Source organism: Micromesistius poutassou, assembly GCF_964030765.1.
Source record: "Micromesistius poutassou genome assembly, chromosome: 9".
Classification (NCBI taxonomy): Eukaryota; Metazoa; Chordata; class Actinopteri; order Gadiformes; family Gadidae; genus Micromesistius; species Micromesistius poutassou.
Genome location: NC_140279.1, coordinates 12,556,103 through 12,574,719, shown reverse-complemented (window position 1 = coordinate 12,574,719; position 18,617 = coordinate 12,556,103). Strand labels below are relative to the sequence as shown.

The window sequence follows — 18,617 nt, the reverse complement described above, 5'->3', positions numbered from 1 at the left end:
CATTCCCTACCCATACATCCTGGGAGGTGGTGGAAACACCTTCAGGGTGTTGTTGGGGGGGGGGGGGGGGGGGGGGGGACTGGGGGGGTTACAGGACAAGCTAGAGCAGGCCCTGGCAGCGATGACAGCATGCGGGGTGTTTAAATTGGAGATTTCAACATCCAGTGAATGGGTGTGAAATGTAGCTACCAGTGCTGGCGTCAGGCCAAGACCGCACCTTCCGGGGGGCCGTGTGTGTGCGTGGATGTGTGTGTGTGTGTGTGATGCCGTGTATGTGTGTTTCTGCTATCAACATGTATGGGCTGCTTGTACTGTTGGTGAATTACCACCAAATAGCTTAGGTGTGTGTGTGTGTGTGTGTGTGTGTGTGTGTGTGTGTGTGTGTGTGTGTGTCTTACCTCAGGATTCTCGTGTCCCAGGAGATCAGTCAGAACCTTCAAAACATGTTTGGCGTTCTCTGCACACTTCCTCTTTCCTAAACCCCACACACACGTGAGAACACACAGACACACACACACACACACACACACACACACACACACACACACACACACACACACACACACACACCATACAATTATTTGAATTTACTTATGTGACTTTTGTGTAATCTGAAATTAAAGACTTTGATAATAAAAGCGTAATAACATTTTGAGATTGTTAAAACTAGGGAGCTTCTGGTAATCAGGGCAAAAATACAGACTGTGCTAGGAAAGTGTGTGAGATGTGTATGTGTTGCAGACCCCTGGTATGACGTAATACGGGGAGAGCGCATTGTTTAAGTGCTATTTTCAGTGGAGCTGGAGGAGAGGACATTTTATTGACGGCCTTTACTGCGGGCAGATATCTAATGGCCTCTAAACCCACCCCAAATTCACTTATGCCCCCAGAATAAAGTTAAATAAAGAGCTTACACAGTACAACAGTGATTACATTACACATTGAATCTCATTAGAAAAGTTGGTCGATTTGTTTCCCGCTCAAGACCAACATCGCCGTCCTACGGGTTGATATTCACCCGTTATATTACAAAGCTAGATTGGAAAATTAGGAATTTTTGGTCATTATCATTCCTCAAATAAATAAGATACTTACAGTATTTACATATCAGATCCCCATTCTAGATGGGTAGCAAATTGAGTTGCATTTGAACCTCTGAGAGAAACACCCACACAGAGACAAGAGAGAGAGACAGAGAGAGAGACAGAGACCTCTGAGAAAGAGGCCTCTGAGAAAGAGAGAGAGCGAGAGAGAGAGAGAGAGAGGAGAGAGAGAGAGAGAGAGAGAGAGAGAGAGAGAGAGAGAGAGAGAGAGAGAGAGAGAGAGAGAGAGAGAGAGAGAGAGAGAGAGAGAGAGAGAGAGAGAGAGAGAGAGAGAGAGAGAGAGAGAGAGAGAGAGAGCGCGAGAGCGAGAGACGGGTGGGCACCTTTAGTCCGGAGACACAGGTTCATGAGCAGGGCGGCCGAGTACTGCAGCGTGAGGTCGCTCAGGCAGTCCGAGTCCTGGAGCTCGTCCACCAGCCAGCCAATCAGGTCGTCCTCGATCATGGCCGTCTGCTGGCTCCGCCTACCGAAGCCGTGGCGGTGAGATGGGTAAGAGCTACGACCGACTTGGACGGCGGTACACACCGAGATAAGGCCCCGACACGGTGTTTAACGTGTTCCTATTGCTACCGGGTATGCAGTTGGTTTACACAAGGGCACCATGGAAAGCAAACAAGTAGCTTATCAGACTCATCCATAAAAGAAAGATTAAGTTCTGACTTCTCCTTTTGTATTTGTTTAATATGGGATGTATGCATGAAGCTCCCAGTGGTATAAGTCATTCAATGTTAAAATTGCTTTTGCTTGGCACTTGTTTCTATGAACATCCTTACTGTACCGACAGCGATATATTGTTGTTTCTCTTCTTCTGACAAATGCACTTATTGCCAGTCACTTTGGATAAAAGAGTCTGCGTAATGCCCTAAATGTTAATGTAAATCTATGCAAATAAAGTTGAATTGAATTGAATCACATGTGGTGCCACAGTGCGCTGAGGGTACCTGAGGCTGAGTTTCTGTAGAGCTACCAGAACGTTCTCCCTGCTCACGGAGTCCCTGTCCTCGCGTCGCAGCACCTCCATCAGCAGCATCAGGAGGGAGGGGACCTGGGAGAGGTAAATGCGCCCTGCGGTCGCAACACACACACACACACACACACACACACACACACACACACACACACACACACACACACACACACACACACACACACACACACACACACACACACACACACACACACACACGCGGCATTTGTCAATCGTTTGATTAGCATTCAGTTTCATGTCCTCACTGGCGCTACTGAAATATTCCTGTGAAAACCTCCCGCCTTGGATTCCTATGTTTGTTGTGAGATAACTAACAGATAAGATAAGATAAGATAAGATACTTTATTGAGCCCTTAAGACAAAACTGGTTGCCAAATCAGATAGTACAGGATAAGGACGTTATATTACACAATATATCAAATTTAAATACAGATTTTTTTTTTTTTCCACTAAAACCGACCAGACTTGTTCATCAGATATAGCCTGTGTGAGTGGAACTGGATTGAATTCCCAGTCTCCCTATTCAGCATCTGGAACGGCTGATTGAAGACACTGGGAAAACTGACCGTCTCCTTAACCTCGTTTTACCACGACCGCTTCCTGCCTGACAGACCGGCCCCACCCTGCCATGTCAGGATGAACGCGGGATGATTCAGGCTTTACACTAAGTCGACTACTTCAAATGCTTTTTTTTGTCTACGTCACAGCCGTCCTGTTGAAAGAACGAAGCTATTGGACACAGACCATGTTGCAATCAGTTGGGTATGTTTCTTTTGCCTATCACTATAATTAGGACTTTAGTGATATGAATAAAAAACTTTTCCAACTAAATGCAACATAGTCAGTGTTTACTTGCATTTAGTTGGGTAGTTTATTTTGCATATCACTCTAATTAAGGACTATAGTGATATGCAAAAAAACACGTACCCAACTGAATGCATCATAGTCAATGAGCGATTTTCAGAGAAGCGTGGTCAGTAGCGTTTAAGGGCACGGCCAGAGAAACACTTACCGTCTGGCAGAGAGGTGAATGCATTGATGAGGCGCGCCATGTATTGGCAAACTATTTCGTTTTTCGACCACATCAAGTGAACCACAGTTCTCTGTCAAGAAACAAGGAAACAGTATTTTATCATTGATCAGATAAACATTCACATACTCCCAAAATGGCATATATAAACAGAAAAACGTTAACAATAGGTGACAATAGGTTCAAACAGAGGCCGGAGACTGTCAGGAGGCAGCTGCTAATATCACCAGCGTTGTGTTACTACACACAATGTGTCATTGTACGTAGTAACACAGAGAAGCCTCACCATGTTTGCACACGCAACAACAATGTTGCAGCGCTGGGTCATGCAACGCCGGAGGGGTCATGGCTTCTCACCCGCTTTACTTGAATGACAAAACAAAGACAGTAGGTGCCTTTTGTCTGCCTCGATAAAGCGCTTCACACTGCTAAGTGACTTCAGCGTTCCCGCGTGGATTTGGGTAAAAGATGACAAATGTGTGAGGTGACAAGGGGAACAGCGGAATACTCCCAGCAGGATGCTGGGCTGGATGAGAGCAGTGCTGCCCCATTATGGGGCCGAGTTATGTTTTGCGGTGGGATAAATAACACAGGTGAGACTAGGTGAATGCTAGTTTAGTAAACACTGAGGGCCACTCCAGCAGCGACAGATTCAGATCGGACCTAACCCAATACTGCATGACCTCATTCTATTTAGCCTCAATTTCTATTTAATTGAATAGTAACAAAATCATAGACATGGATGGAAATGTATTTAAATGCTAGAAAACCAAAAACAAACTATAACTAACTAATAATTGCTGGTAATTAGTTCCAAAGTGAGATGTAAATCATCATAACCCTAGTATAATCGTTGTGTATTTCTCACAACATTAGGTTAAGCCGTCTCCACATATGGCTGTGGCGCTTCCATACAGCGTGTATGGCTTTATCCTAATCTACATTGTCTGTCTGTGTGTCTGTATGTCTGTATGTCTGTGTGTCTGTGTGGCTGTGTGGCTGTGTGTGTGTGTGTGTGTGTGTTCCACCTGTTGCGTGCTGAAGCGCTGCAGCAGGTCGTTGCTGATGTAGGCCTGCAGCACGGTGTCTCTCTGCTCCCCGGGGAGAGAGCGGGTCAGTCTCTGGAAACAGGGGAGAGGAAACCAAAACCTAAATATGGGCATAGGACCTTGAGTGATAGAACTCTACCAGAGAGAGAGCGACAGAGACAGAGACAGAGACAGAGACAGAGACACAGAATGCTTTTATGTATCATTGAGAATTTCTCCTCACCTCCAGTTGCAGAACTAGGGGGCCATTATTGTAGTATAAGTATTAATACATGTGAATGTTTTTGTTTTGTTGTTTTTGGTTTTCTGAAGTAGCTTTCCGTTTTTTATTTCCATTTAAAACATAAGCGCAGCTGCTCCATAAGCTTAAGCTATTCTAAACTATAAAACACGAGTCGTAGCCTGTTCGGCATCTACATGACATATTGATTGTCACGTCTATCATCTCAATGAGCATGGCCAAGTCAGAAAGATCAAAAAAGCGCCACGTAAGAAGAGAAGCATAAACACAGATCCACATCCTAGTATATTGATAGTGTTTGGAAGTCAATTCAAATGAGATTACAACTACTAAGTGTAACACCATGATCAAATTATCATACAACTACGACGTCTGGTTTATTGATTGTTCAATGCACAGAGGGCAAAATTATCGTCCATATACAATATTGACCGTACATCTGTTAAGGCTGCCAAAATCACTGTGTGTTACCACCGACGGGTGTCAAGCTAGTGAGCTACAGAGGCACATTCACAAATATCCACACATTTGCAGATCTCTGCGACGGCAGAAGAGTAGCCAAAGTCATGTGTGCCGACAACAAATTGAGAGGCTCGACTGAGTTGTAACTGATGAATTGTCTGTATTTCCGGCTCTATTTTGTATATTCAAGCATATTCTGTAGAAACATTTGATTCTACCGGGCAACCATATCTTCACCGCAGTCATGGATAGTTTATAAGTGCCAGCCCTAAATTACTCTCTTTCCAGCCCCTTTATTCTAGAGTATCAATATATATATATAAAGAGGTTTTTCAATGTAATAACTGATTGAATTGAATTATGCACCCCGAATGTCAGCCTAGCTGAGGAAGCCCCTTAGGGTAAAAGCTAAATAAATAAGTGATGAAACGATGAACGGCATCAGGAGCAGCGGCCTTCAAGAAATGGAAGACATGCCACGGAACTTGCCGACGTGCACCATCACAAACTTGGCCAATAGGATAGGCCACGGAACTTGCCAACATGCAACATCACAAACCTGGCCAATAACTGGAGGCATTGGTTTTGTATTGAAGCGAGCCACTCACCCAGCGCAGAGCCTGGAGCAGCAAGCACCGCAGGCGCTCCGAACCCCCCAGCAGGTCCCTCTTCAGATGGTCGTAGTCCAGGGAGGGCAGCAGGGGCACTTCCCGGGGCTTCCTGAGGAGACGAGGGGGAGACGAGGGAGGAGAAGAGGAGGGAGGGGAGGAGATCACAGGAGAGGAGGATATTGGGGAAAAGGATGAGAGAAGAAGGGGAAGAGGTGGGGAGAGGAGAAAGGAACGAGAAGGAGAGGAGACCACACACGTCAATCTCAGTTGATCGTAGCGCCGCATTTGGACAAAGGTCAGGTGTGCACAGTTAACATCCAGCCCTTCCAGGGAAACACTTAGCTGGACATGCTTACTGTGGTACGATGGACGCCCGTAGCAGCGAGGAGGCCTGAGGATGACAGGAGGAGAGGTCATAGAGAGGCAGAAACACAGTAGAACAAATTAATATCAGTTGCATTGATTTTGATTTATCCATTTTTATCCGATTTATATCATCCAAATGCTCCAAAAAAATGCTCTGATGGAAATCGCCATTGGTTTGTCTTTAAGGACTTACCTGAAACTCCTCTGACCTATCTCACCTTAAAGGCAGTGAGGTTCACTACTGCATTGACACGGGCATCATGCACATCATGCATGTAATGTTAGACATGCTAAGCCCACCCCCCCCCCCCCCCCCCCATCAGTGGTTCTCCATTCTGCAGCAGGCTCCATGCAATGAGTGACAGGTAATCCAGGTAGATCCAACACCGTGAGCGAATGGACTAGAGTGGTTAACCCCGTGGTTAATAACAAGACCAGTTGTTTTTGTTAGTTTGGTTTGTTGTTAGTTTTGCCGTCATCTCACTACACCTTTGCAATGGGCCTGTATCCGGTAGCAGCAGTACATAGCAGGGAGGCGGTGGTGGTACTGATACGAATTAGGAGTGCGTTTTCACGACTTTTCACGGGATTTAGGCTTCTGAAATCCAACCTGTTGACATCCTTCCTAACATAAGATTTGGGGCCTAACAACAGTGTTTGAGAGAGATCAGGAGAGTTATCCCTTAGAGGTTGAGGACTTATGTGCTCGGGGTGAACGTAAAAAACACATTTACTGTCCTATTGACACAGACTGACTGACAGACTGAACCAACATCTACAGCTCTGGGATTCAACCCTAAATATGGGGGTGGGGGGACGGGGCCCTGGGCACTTCTCCTTGGCTGTGTTCTTTCTAACCACCTGTGCTGCAAAAAACAGCTCTTGGATGCAAAGCTAAAAGCCCTGCGCTGTTTACCAGGGCCAGTTTGGCGAAGGGGTGCGTGGGCATCCAATTCATCAGGAAGCAACAAGATGGAGGCCTCTAGGCTATCAATGCTTATGTGCAACGCATGGCGTGGTAAGAGAAATACATCAAAACTAGAGCCAGAATATGACAAAAGATACACCTGCGAGCTGTGTTCTCGATGCACAGGATAGTCCGTGGCCCACAGTGGGGGTTATACCAGAAGAGTATACAGATCTGTTGTGGAGCTCTGCCACTCCATGTGTGTGTGGGGGTTGTGTTTCAGCGTTTGTCTTGATTTCTCCCCAACATTGAATTACTCATGAGATAAATTACAAATAATCTGTTGAGTGACATTTAAATACAATGCAACAGGCCACAATACCTCAATTTTGGGATTATGGGATCGGTCTCAATTTGGGCCTCTTATTTTGATCCATACACATAAAAAGAAATATTTAACTGGAGTCCGATTGACAATGAAGTTAATTACGGTCGTCAATATAATTGGTCAGCTGGAGGCAAGCTTAAGGTAAAACATTCATTCACGGTGTTACTTTAACAAGAGATATCTACACAATTATTGTATCTCACTATCCGTTTGCAACTAATGCAACACAACCATCTTTGCCATCGTTTCCCAGTTCAAATGATCGTTAAGCTAATTTGAACCTTGTTCCATTTTGACAAACGGGCCACACAAAAGTCCCGGACTAAACCATCTCTCCACCCCACTCTATTACACGTCCTCTTTTCTCGTTAAACAAACAAGATGTCGGAGATGAAAGGGCCACTCGATCGAGACAGATTTTACAGGGCGACAGTGACTGTGAACATCCGTTGATGAGGTACGCCCTCATATTGTTGTTTTTGTCCCCATAAGCATCTGGACAATGGAGGGGTCTTGGAGTGCCTCAAACTAGGCCACTCTACCGGGAACTATAAGGACACAGGAGGCAATATGGGACAGATACAAAAGGCAGGGGAACAAAGGTATAGAACCATCGGAGGGAGACGGGACAGAGGGAAAGAGATGGAAAACAAGATGAAGGTGCAGAGAGAGAAGAGAGGCCGGCGAGTTGTGAGGAGGATGGGGATGAGGAGGAGGATGAGGGGTAAACAGCTTGCACGAAGTAAGAAGGCAAGCAGGGATGAGAAAAGGTATGACACTTACATAGCCGTCATCATAGGGACTCATTGAGTAATATCCCTTTATGGATAGAGCGTCACACACACACACACACACACACACACACACACACACACACACACACACACACACACACACACACACACACACACACACACACACACACACACACACACACACACACACACACACACACACACACACACACACACACAGAAAGAAAACAACAACAACACAAACACAGAGAACACAGGGGTTGAGATCAGGAAGCGGAATGAATGGCGAGGCTTCGGAGCCGTCAGGGGTGGCGACGGGACAACAAGGGCCGTCATCACATTTCAGTCTTGGCAGAACTGTTTTACTGTTTCATAGAACTCCTAAGAGACGTGTGGGAAATCGACCACAGATAGCCTTAAGAGATAAGTTCCTGGTACAATACAGGTCGTTGTCCTCCGAACAAAAGCACAACTTGCTGTTAACTTTCAGGAACAACATCAATCCATATTTGTCTATGGGTCGGTCTATCTATATATCTATCTAACTATATATATTAACTATGTAGAGCTGTTATATCAATATTTTTCATTGTTTATAAAAGAGAGAACCCTTAACTCAAAAACACTATGGGAATCAAAAGTAAGTGTGTGTGTGTGTGTGTGTGTGTGTGTGTGTGTGTGTGTGTGTGTGTGTGTGTGTACTCACTGTGCCTGGCCTGGTAAAGTCGACGCTCTGTGCAACACTCTGACTCATTTGGCTGCTGAAGAGACGCACACACATGTTCCGGATGTACTCTGCAGAGATCTGCCTCAAACAAACAACAATACACATCAAGGCTGTAACATGGTCTTCATAGCATGTGTGTGTCTGTGAAACAATGAATCATGTGTGTATCATACACATGCATAGGGGAGGAATTCATGCAGATATGCCAAATATTAAAATCAATTTCTTTGCACAAAAATAATAATATAATTGATGAATATTAAAGTGGCTAGGGAGTTAGAATACCAACCAAAAGGTACTGGGTTTGATTCCCAATATCTTGATCCTAACCTGTAGGAAAACCTGTAGATTAACCCTAACCCCCCCCCACTCTCTTTAATGTCCTAATGACATCCTATGATATTGTCACTTTGGATAATGACGTCATCTAAACACTATGCAATGACAATCAGCCTGAAAAGAACACGTGTGGTCATATGTGTGTTTTGACGCCTCTATTGAAATCTCAGTGTGAGGTGTTGCGCGGGGGCCCCACCATCTTCCCACTGGCCGTGGCCTCCAGAGAGTCCACCAGCTCGGCCGTGATTCCGATCAGGTTGCAGTAGTCGCCGTGCACCTTGCCCAACCACCGGGTGGAGTTGTTGGCCTTCCGCTCCGACTCGGCCAGCTGGAGCTGCATCTGCTGCATGGCCTCTGTGGACACACACACACACACACACACACACTGAACTACTGATGTGTGATGCATGCCTTCACGCACATATACTGTACATTCATATGCGGTGCTTTCATAAAGATTAGTGACGATCAAATTATAGAAGGGAAGGCAAATACAACTGATCGTTTTAGAACTCAGGAGGTGGATGTCTTGATCGACCAATACATCGGCCGGCCGATATATCGGGCCGATATTTGCGTATTGTGTATGATTTACCGACTGTTCAATAAATGTTCATTTTTTAAATTGAGACTTGTAACAATTGTTATCATTATTGTGTCATTTTTATGATGTAAATTGAGGGAGCAAAAGCAGTATCTGCTCCAAATATCGGCTCAAGAAAATCGGCAGCCCGTATCAGTCATCGGCTAAGGCTGATGAAAAAATCCATATTGGTTGATCCCTATGTGGCGTCTTCAGAATAGATGGCCATTGCATATTCAAAAGGATATAATTACCTTTGGTGCTCCTGCCTCCCTCGTTCTGCATCACGTGTGTTAAGGATCAGATACACAATCGGACCATGAATACTACAAACACTGATCGATGATACAATTTGCCCTCAATGGTTATAGTTGGCATTAGGCCAACACAGAACTCCAGGGAGGGTCGTGGGGATCTCAAAGCCCAGAGATGGCCGTGTCTTTTCTTTCTGGATGACATGCTCAAGACAAACATGCATTGTTTGTCAAACACCGAGCATCCTGCTTGGAGTGGCACGGACATGCTTTGTATCGGCCTGTCTTGTAAATGGAACGTTTACAAAAACCTCCATTCTAGATATCTCCTTAGATAAATGCTGCATGGACCCAGCCACCACCCATACCTCCACCTCCTCATCACACTGTTAAAACTGAACTTCAGTCAGAAACCAGAGATAAACTCAGTAGCCTAATTTTCACAATTAAAAGAACAATTTCTATGTACCTATAAAACAGACACTCAAAGTAACACTATTACGTCCGAATTTTCCCCTTTTAATGTATGCATGTATAATATAATGCATTTGGTTTTGTATATTCCACTGTATATATATAATCCCCATTGTCTCACGGTTTACAGTGCGAATAGATCAAGGTGGACACTGCATTAGAACAGAACGTAGCATGAATGCTACAGACAGACAGGGTATGTGAATGTCAACAACAACCGAGTAAAAAAAAAAAGAAAAAGAATCCAACTGAGAGCTTATTTTCATTCGACACTTAGATGTGCCCCTTAGCAGATAGAAGATGACACCACACTCTGAGCTTACACAGGTTTACACTGTTGCTGGGCTGCTACACTGTTGCTGGGCTGCTACACTGTGGTTTGGGACAACTTTATCAGCAGGCTTTGTCTGGGTTACAATGGGGAGCACAACTTGAACTAGCATGGGACATGTATCGTGAATGACACAGAGCAGGTTGTGAATAGGCTGAATGGGCTCTGAAGAGTGGCGGTGATTTGGCAGGGCCACATTGCCAGTGGCCTAAATTCAACCCAAAAGTGAAAGGGTTTGCTGCGGTGTATGTCATCATCAATGATCCTGCGTTTAAGAAAATCATCAAATGCATGATCATTTCACCAACACCATTGGGGTAGGTTTACATATAAACTCTGGAATGACAGATTCACAAATGGAAATCTGAAACAAGCATTCTGCTCCTCAAAAGGGTCTGTGTTCATTGAGAAGTCGATCTCTTTCAAGCGTCATGGCAATGCTTCCAATCCCACTGTTTTGTTTCCTTTCATTTCCAGCAGCCTGAACCTGAAATACTTGCTCCCGGGCGTCTTGACTGTTATTATCAAACACACAAAGGATGTTGTGCAGACAGATCTCACAGCACCGTTGGTGCTTTTTGCAAAGGATGAATGTTACACAATATATCCCCCAGAAGTGTTTTAATATTAATAAAAGCTATAAATTTGTATAGGTTGTCCGGATAAAGGATACGTATAAGGTCAGCAGCCTGGGAAGGTTGGACGGCTTCAGGGCCACAGAAAGAAACTGCTCCAACTTCTCCTTCAATTCTGGTATCCAGGAATCCTACACACACACACACACACACACACACACACACACACACACACACACACACACACACACACACACACACACACACACACACACACACAGAAAGTGTGATAAGAGAGCCAGTGAAACTGTGCTTTCAGATACTCAGAGATGAAGGTGTAAAATGACACCATCAGTTCATTACATAGTAATGTTCATTGTCAGGTGGAATCAGCTTTCGGTGAACTCTCACACTCAAGGCACAGACACACAAAGGGTCTCTATGGGCGCAGAATAAAAAAAAAATCTACGATACAATGACTTATATAGTAAATATAAGCAATATCAGCTTTGAATTATCCGCTTTAGTCATCGGCTTTGATTCCTTTGGAGGCCATTCAGGAACAAACAAGGCACCTGAAACAGTTCCCGGAAGGAGGGGTGGACTCTAGGGTTTGGCACGAAGGGCAGGGCGTAGTATGGGAGGAACTCAGTGGTCTGGCTCAGCGCGGCCCCCCGCGTCTCCAGGTAGTGCTTCAGGTGGAAGATCCTCTCCTCGAAATCAGCCAGGTCCTGCCGAACACATTGCGTGCAAACGTTGGCATAAATATAAGACACACATCTCAAAGTAGACTTCAAGCGGATGCACAATCATCATTGTGGTTCAGCTGAAGCATGCTTTTCTTGTGTGCTTTGTTTTCGTTGCAGCTCTGCTATGTGCAAAAAAAAGGTTAAATGAAACATGGGAAGCTTCAAGACAGACAAATCATAAATTAAACAATTATGACATCTGCTGGTTGATGATGATTTGACAGTCAAGTCTCAGAGGAATAAAAGCACTTATCTTAAAGGTGGCCTTGTGTCAGTGACATCGAGGAGTTTAAAAGCACTGAAGTGGTTCTTTTTTTAAGTAATCAGTAGTAGCAAGCATGGATTAATCTTGTGTTTGAACAAAGATTTCTGATGAGTTTGGCCCACGTGTGATTATTCTTTCAAAGGGAACGTGGTCATCATGACTTTTTGTAGCATATGCAAGTGCACTTACATCTCTGCCTGGGTAATTCTTCAGAGGGTAGATGGTGAAGTGAATATGAAGGTAGAACTCCAGACGCAGGGCCTGGGGGTCCGTATCCTTGATTTCAGCTGGTACGTGTTCTTTCCACAGCTCAAAGAACACCTTGTGGTCCCCATCATCGAAGCAACCCAGCAAGTCTCTCTGTTGAACAAAAATCGGAGGGCATTGGTAAAAGAGGAAGCTTCTGAAACTTCTGAGACATTTGAATCATCTATAACAGATATTTTCTAAATATTAAGACTTTCCAAAACATCAATATATTCTATCTGGATATATTCTATACATCAAGATTCTTCCTTATAAAAATAGCTCAACAGACCTGTGACAGCTATGAGCCTGTAGACCACTGATTATGAGTGATACATCACGTTGTGCCAGGGTAGTACAGCTTTACCTGAATGGTGACGTTCTTTGATTCTCTCAGTCGGTTCTGTCCTTGAGGTTTCGAGACGAGCTTGCCCTTGTTTTGGCATTCCTTTTCAAAACTGCGAGTGGTCTCGGTGAATTCTGCATACTTTAGGTACTAGCAAAAAAGGAAAAGTCATACAAATACTTTAAAATACATCACAGGTTTTCAACAATAAACCAAGCTGATTATACATTAACATTAACATTAACTAGTTGAGACGGTTATGTTGCGCTTACCTCCTTGATCATCCCCAGAAAGTCTGCCTCATTCGCCAAAGTTTCGCCCATCTGGACTGTCTCTCTGGAACTCATCTAAACAACGTGGCATTGTTGTTGTTATTACATTTGGTTTCAAACAAAGGAAGTGTAGAGATGTCTTCATAGTATTGATAAGCTAATTGAGTGCCGGAATGTGTTATTCGGTTCAAATGAGTGCCGATTAGAAATCGACGTTATGCCTCAGAGAAAGCCAGCACACTTTTCAATCATGATAATCCGACATAAAGTCGTGCATCTATATGACCATGGTATTCATGTTGAACTCACACAATTACTAAACTAAGCGCGATACTCGTTCAGCACTAGGCTATCTTAGAGAAAACCTTAACGATTTAAACCTTAACCACGTATATGCTTTCGGATTTTGGCATAAAACATACCTTTTTATATTGCTTTGTACGTTACAAATGCATACCACCCATACAGAGAACATGTGTATGTGTAATCCATAATCCACAAACGGCTCACAACAGTTTAAATATACATAGTTTAAATAATAACACTCGTAAACTAGCAGCAGTAGATAGCAGTAGATAGCAGGACGCCAAGCCAGAACACCTAGCAACCGGGTTGTTGCTATAACATAGCCGTAAAGGGGAGACCGCCAGAAAGTGTCGCAAATACTCGCCTTTAATGGATATTGTTATTCCTTCTTTTATTTTGAATTTGTATTTTCAAACATTTTAAAATTCAACGTATTTGCTTTCAATCATTACTGTACTAATTTTAGGAGACAACGATATATTTGATTTAATCTTTTGCTATTGAAGTTCCCGTGTGGATAAGGTTACGTTTTTATTTTATTAGTACATTTTTGATCGAAAGGGGAATGAAATTATATCATGAATGTTTTAACAAACTGTACTTACTTTTATTTATTTTTTTCTACAGGAGAGTCATATCCGGTTCAAAGGGTAAAGTTCGAGCACATTGTAGCGGCGCGGGTAGATTCTAATTTGGCATAGTGATGAATGAAAGTTTACTCAAATACATTCTCTTTTCATAAGTTCTACCCGTTGGACACATCCGACGACATTTCTGTAGTCCCCGTTAACAGCACATCACTTTGGTTTAATTGTATGGTAAGTTGGGAGGTTTTTAAACTGGAAACAAGCTTCCATGCGGCTAATGGCTAACTAGCGTTACAGTCCTTCCCAGTTGTAATTACCCCATACACACACACATACACCCATTGTTTATAACTTCGTAGTCTTTATGCTACAACTATATAACATTCAACTGTGGATTGATGCCTATTTCTTGTTGTGATAGATTCATTGTGCTCCTGCCAGCGGGTATGTGTCATCCAGTACAATCAGTTGAAATGAAACGATGTTCCCAGACAGATACCATAGTCACCCATCACCATGGCTGGGATTCTATTTGAGGACATCTTTGACGTGAAGGATATTGATCCAGATGGCAAAAAGTTTGACAGAGGTAAGATCTGGGTACTTTTGTTTAAGATCTATATAGACCAGACACTGTCTTTGGTATGCATCGCAAAATACAGTCACCTTTTGAGCTACAGTTATGGTGGTTTTTACTCGTGTAAGTAGAGACATCTGTAACGTAAAGACAATATGCATACCAAGGCTCATCAAAGTCTGTGATAACATTGTTTAATAAGTTGCTTTTGAGTCAAGTAAAGGTGATTTGTGGTTTAATGTTTGACACAAACTATGTCCTGATCATTTGCTACAGTGTCGCGTCTGCACTGTGAGAGTGAGTCCTTCAAGATGGACCTCATATTGGATGTGAACATCCAGATTTATCCTGTTGATCTAGGTGAGAAGCACATTAAGCACCTGACAATTTCATTGTTCGCTAACCCAAAACTTTCCTTCCAAGCTAATGGAAAGAGACTTGACATGTGACGTCATCCTTTAGAAAACACGATCATCCAGTATTTGCTTCTGAGTCGTAACACACACTAGTATACTACATTAAGAGATCACGTCATGATAGGAATCTAAAAAAATGTCCTGATTCTGAGCCGATCTTTGAAGATATTCCCCTGACTAACATGGATGTCCTTGTGTAAGCCATCGTATTACTTTCATCTGGATTGATATATAAAACTATTGTTTGTCAACATTTGAAACCTTAGCAACCGTATCTGAACCTGAAAAGTAGGTAAACATAAGTTTGTATTCAGCATCACTTTTGTTTTCAATGGGATTTCTTTGTGATCCAGTGAGTAGTATATTATTATGGGATATTGGGTCACCTATGGGAGGGGCTAATGTTGGCATTAAATACTTATTTATATTAACAAACAATGTACGCTAATGACATAAAATGATCTGGGTCTCTGTCATCACACTCAGCTGTTTGTATCATCAGGTTGCATCATCTTGCATCATGCAATTGCCATAACCATTTCCATAGCTCACTCATTCAGACATTGGATCAGGGTTTTACAGTGCTAAAATACTAGTCCCTATATACTAGAGAGTTGCCTTTTCTATGTGTAAAATGGTGTAAGTAATGCTCTTTTTCTAAGTATCATAGCGACAAACCAATCGTTCTCTGACGTGTTTCTCAGGGGACAAGTTCCGGCTGGTCATTGCCAGCACGTTATACGAGGACGGAACGCCGGATGACGGGGAGTACAACCCCCAGGATGACCGCCCTTCTAGGTTGGTGCTCAGTCCATTATCTGAATCTGCCTCAGTTTGCTATCCACTGTCTTAAACATACAAGGAATAAACGTTCCAGCACTCTTAAAGCCCATGTTGCAGGTTAACTGGAAGTTTTGATTAATGGGTACATAAAGCACTCAAAATAAACATATCATTAATAAAATGTCTCAAATAGCGTTAAAGTCCAGTTTTTGGTAGTAACAGGTGTTTTCTTCCGTAACTTGGCGATGATGTCACGTTGGGGAGTGGTGGAAGGTAGCCTCAGCCTAGTACTAGAACTAGGGCGTCTGGGATGAGGAAGAGGTGGCAAGAACCACAAATTACATGTATGATGGCCCACAACCGTATAATTTCGAACCTGTCAGACGTGAGAGGGTGAATGAGGAATTGCCGAGAACTGATGGCCGTCAAAGCCGATTAAATGCATGGTCAGAGGAGAATGGGTGAAGAGTTGCTATCATTTAGCAATGCAGCAATGAGCGCTGGAGCTATGAACAGCAGTGCATACAATAACAACACTTTTTAATAATTATAATAATAAATAATTGGCATCAATCTGGCGCATTTAGAAGAGCAATCAACTGAATAAATGCCAAGTATATAGCCTATCAGACACGCAAATGAGAGCCTGCAGTATGACCGATCGTGTGACATTATTTAACCATCCATCTACAGCAAATACGATCAGACAGATACATCATTGACACACAAAGCACATTCGTCCAACCCAGCGGATGCTGACAGCCCACAACGAGCCAAACATCACCACGGCGGGTGTGCTCTCTCTCGCACGCACGTACACAATCATCTTCTCCAACTCTAAGGCTAGACTGCTTCACTAAGACCACAACTAACCATGCAGTAGTGCGAAGTCGGGAATGACACAACGCATAGTCGCACATACTCATCTTATGCACAACAATCAGTTCTACCATCAACATTCAGTCACTGCAAAGATTTAAATAGCCTCTTACCTTAAGTTAGAATGGACCCAAAGTGTGTGAGTGATACACTCTGGTTTAGCTTTCGTTTGCTATCCGGTTTTAGTATGACTTCTCAACATTACGTCCATCTGTTTGGCGCACATGGCTAATTTGCATACGCGCACAGGACTGGCTGGCTCCGCTTGGCAAAAAATATTTATATATAACATATAGGCCTAACATATTTATCTATATCCATCTATCAACGCATGTGTCTAGTTTTAATGTGATGTCTTTTGTGGTTGTCCAGTCAGACTTGTTGTCTCCCTTGTTCTGTGTGGTCTTGTAGCCTACTGTCCTGTGTGAACCGAATCACCAAAATGAATTCCCGACGATTTGTGTCGTTTGGCAATAATAATAATAATAATAGGCTATCTATCTATCTAGGCTATCTATATATATCTATGTATTTATCTGTATAATCTGCTGCACACTCTTACTAGTCTCTACTCTCAAGGATCTCAATGGGGCTTCAGTCTGTCGTCTCCCCAACGTGACGTCATGCAATGCATTGTGCGGGAAATTAGAATAAATTGCAAACCGCTAAAATCGTACCTTCTTTTTCGTATTAAATTCTGTTTTGTGATACCCAACAACATTAAATACAATGGATAACCGTTTAAATGTTTATTACCAACAAGCAAATTGCACAAACAAAAAAGTTAAGTTAAGTTTTACTTATTTGAATTTAAAATATGTATTTACAAGACAGGTAGTGTAGGTTGGCATGCTATATTATGCATTAGTAAAAAATCACATCATATAACTGCTATACTTACGTTCTTTTATATGTACATTCTACAGAGCAGACCAGTTTGACTATGTGATGTACGGAAAGGTTTATAAGATTGAGGGAGACGAGACCTCCACGGAAGCAGCCACACGCCTGTAAGTGATCTTTTGTTTTGTTTTACATTTTCTGTGTACCTGTCTTTGGTTGAAGTTAAATGGAACATGAGGATTATGGCTTTTGCCATGTGTCCTGTGGTGATATTGGATCAAAAGGACCCAAAATGACTTGATTTGTTTTGGAGTTATAATTGGTGTACCTGGTTGCTCCTTGGAACTTTAAAGCAGAAACCTAATGTAAGAAGGGTCATTTGAACACAGTAAAGCAGATTTTCAATGTTTTGTAATGGCTAATCACACTCCCACCTGGTGGTATAATAGGGGCCCCTCTAAATCTTAGCTGCAGCCCCTATATTAAGGTGCAGGCTACTCTGCACACTGCTCACTGACCCTCTCGTTCTTCCAGCTCAGCCTACGTCTCATACGGCGGGCTCCTCATGAGGCTACAGGGAGACGCCAACAACCTCCACGGCTTCGAGGTGGACTCCAGAGTTTACCTTCTCATGAAGAAACTGGCCTTCTAAAGCACCCCTGATGCTGCTGCTGTTGTTTTTTTACCCGATCGTCACCGACGCTGAGCCCCCCCCCCCCCCCCCTCAGTTGCTATGGGCGACGGCTGCTGTGTTGTTGAACTGAACTGTACACACCCAGACGCCCATTCCAACCTCCTCAGCGTGAAGCTCACGCTGTCATGCTAGCTCAAACTTTAGCCCAGAGGAAACGGGAAGGATGTCTTCATATTTGGTTTTTATTCGGTTACTTAAATAGTTTTTCTAAGGGATGGACCGCTTTAGAAAAAACTTATTCAATGGGGAAAGAATGCAAATGTCATCAGCTGTAAATAAAACATTTCTTTTTTTATAACGATTGATTGTGTATTGTATAGATTTTTAAAGATGTCTTGTAGCTCACCTCATTAGGTTTTATTTTTCAATTATACAGTGTATCTATTATCTACAAGTGGACCAATCTTTGTGGACTTTTTATTTGTATCGGAGGCTTTATATCGATAAAAATAAAATTCATATTCCTTCATA

At 43.1% G+C, this 18,617-nt stretch overlaps 2 protein-coding genes across 5 annotated transcripts in view; one reads left to right on the top strand and one right to left on the bottom strand.

The window, feature by feature from the left end:
• The window catches only part of armc9 (armadillo repeat containing 9), a 28,752-nt gene extending 15,125 nt beyond the window's left edge, over window positions 1–13,627 (bottom strand). The window contains exons 1-17 of one of the 2 annotated variants that reach the window (XM_084472562.1): window positions 13,484–13,627; window positions 13,062–13,136; window positions 12,811–12,939; window positions 12,387–12,557; window positions 11,759–11,914; window positions 11,282–11,374; window positions 9,804–9,828; window positions 9,163–9,320; window positions 8,607–8,705; window positions 7,929–7,964; window positions 5,841–5,875; window positions 5,482–5,593; window positions 4,150–4,242; window positions 3,104–3,194; window positions 2,045–2,168; window positions 1,427–1,566; window positions 399–475 (exon numbers count right to left, since the gene is read on the bottom strand). In XM_084472562.1, coding sequence (XP_084328688.1) covers window positions 399–475; window positions 1,427–1,566; window positions 2,045–2,168; window positions 3,104–3,194; window positions 4,150–4,242; window positions 5,482–5,593; window positions 5,841–5,875; window positions 7,929–7,964; window positions 8,607–8,705; window positions 9,163–9,320; window positions 9,804–9,828; window positions 11,282–11,374; window positions 11,759–11,914; window positions 12,387–12,557; window positions 12,811–12,939; window positions 13,062–13,136 — 1,614 coding nt within the window. In that variant the 5' untranslated portion in view covers window positions 13,484–13,627. The remainder of the gene's footprint in view (window positions 1–398; window positions 476–1,426; window positions 1,567–2,044; window positions 2,169–3,103; window positions 3,195–4,149; window positions 4,243–5,481; window positions 5,594–5,840; window positions 5,876–7,928; window positions 7,965–8,606; window positions 8,706–9,162; window positions 9,321–9,803; window positions 9,829–11,281; window positions 11,375–11,758; window positions 11,915–12,386; window positions 12,558–12,810; window positions 12,940–13,061; window positions 13,137–13,483) is intronic. The other variant, XM_084472563.1, reaches the window with a different exon arrangement.
• Window positions 13,628–14,033: 406 nt separating this feature from the next.
• polr2h (RNA polymerase II, I and III subunit H) lies at window positions 14,034–18,563 on the top strand. Of its 3 annotated transcripts, none has more exons than XM_084473107.1 (6): window positions 14,034–14,185; window positions 14,450–14,543; window positions 14,808–14,891; window positions 15,652–15,745; window positions 17,536–17,619; window positions 17,987–18,563. In XM_084473107.1, exons 2-6 carry the CDS (start codon window positions 14,471–14,473, stop codon window positions 18,102–18,104), a joined length of 453 nt encoding a protein of 150 aa, XP_084329233.1. In that variant the 5' UTR covers window positions 14,034–14,185; window positions 14,450–14,470; the 3' UTR covers window positions 18,105–18,563. The 3 variants fall into 3 exon arrangements, with proteins under 3 accessions (XP_084329233.1, XP_084329232.1, XP_084329234.1); XM_084473106.1 differs by having other exon boundaries at window positions 14,446–14,543; XM_084473108.1 differs by having other exon boundaries at window positions 14,376–14,543.
• Window positions 18,564–18,617: the final 54 nt, after the last annotated feature.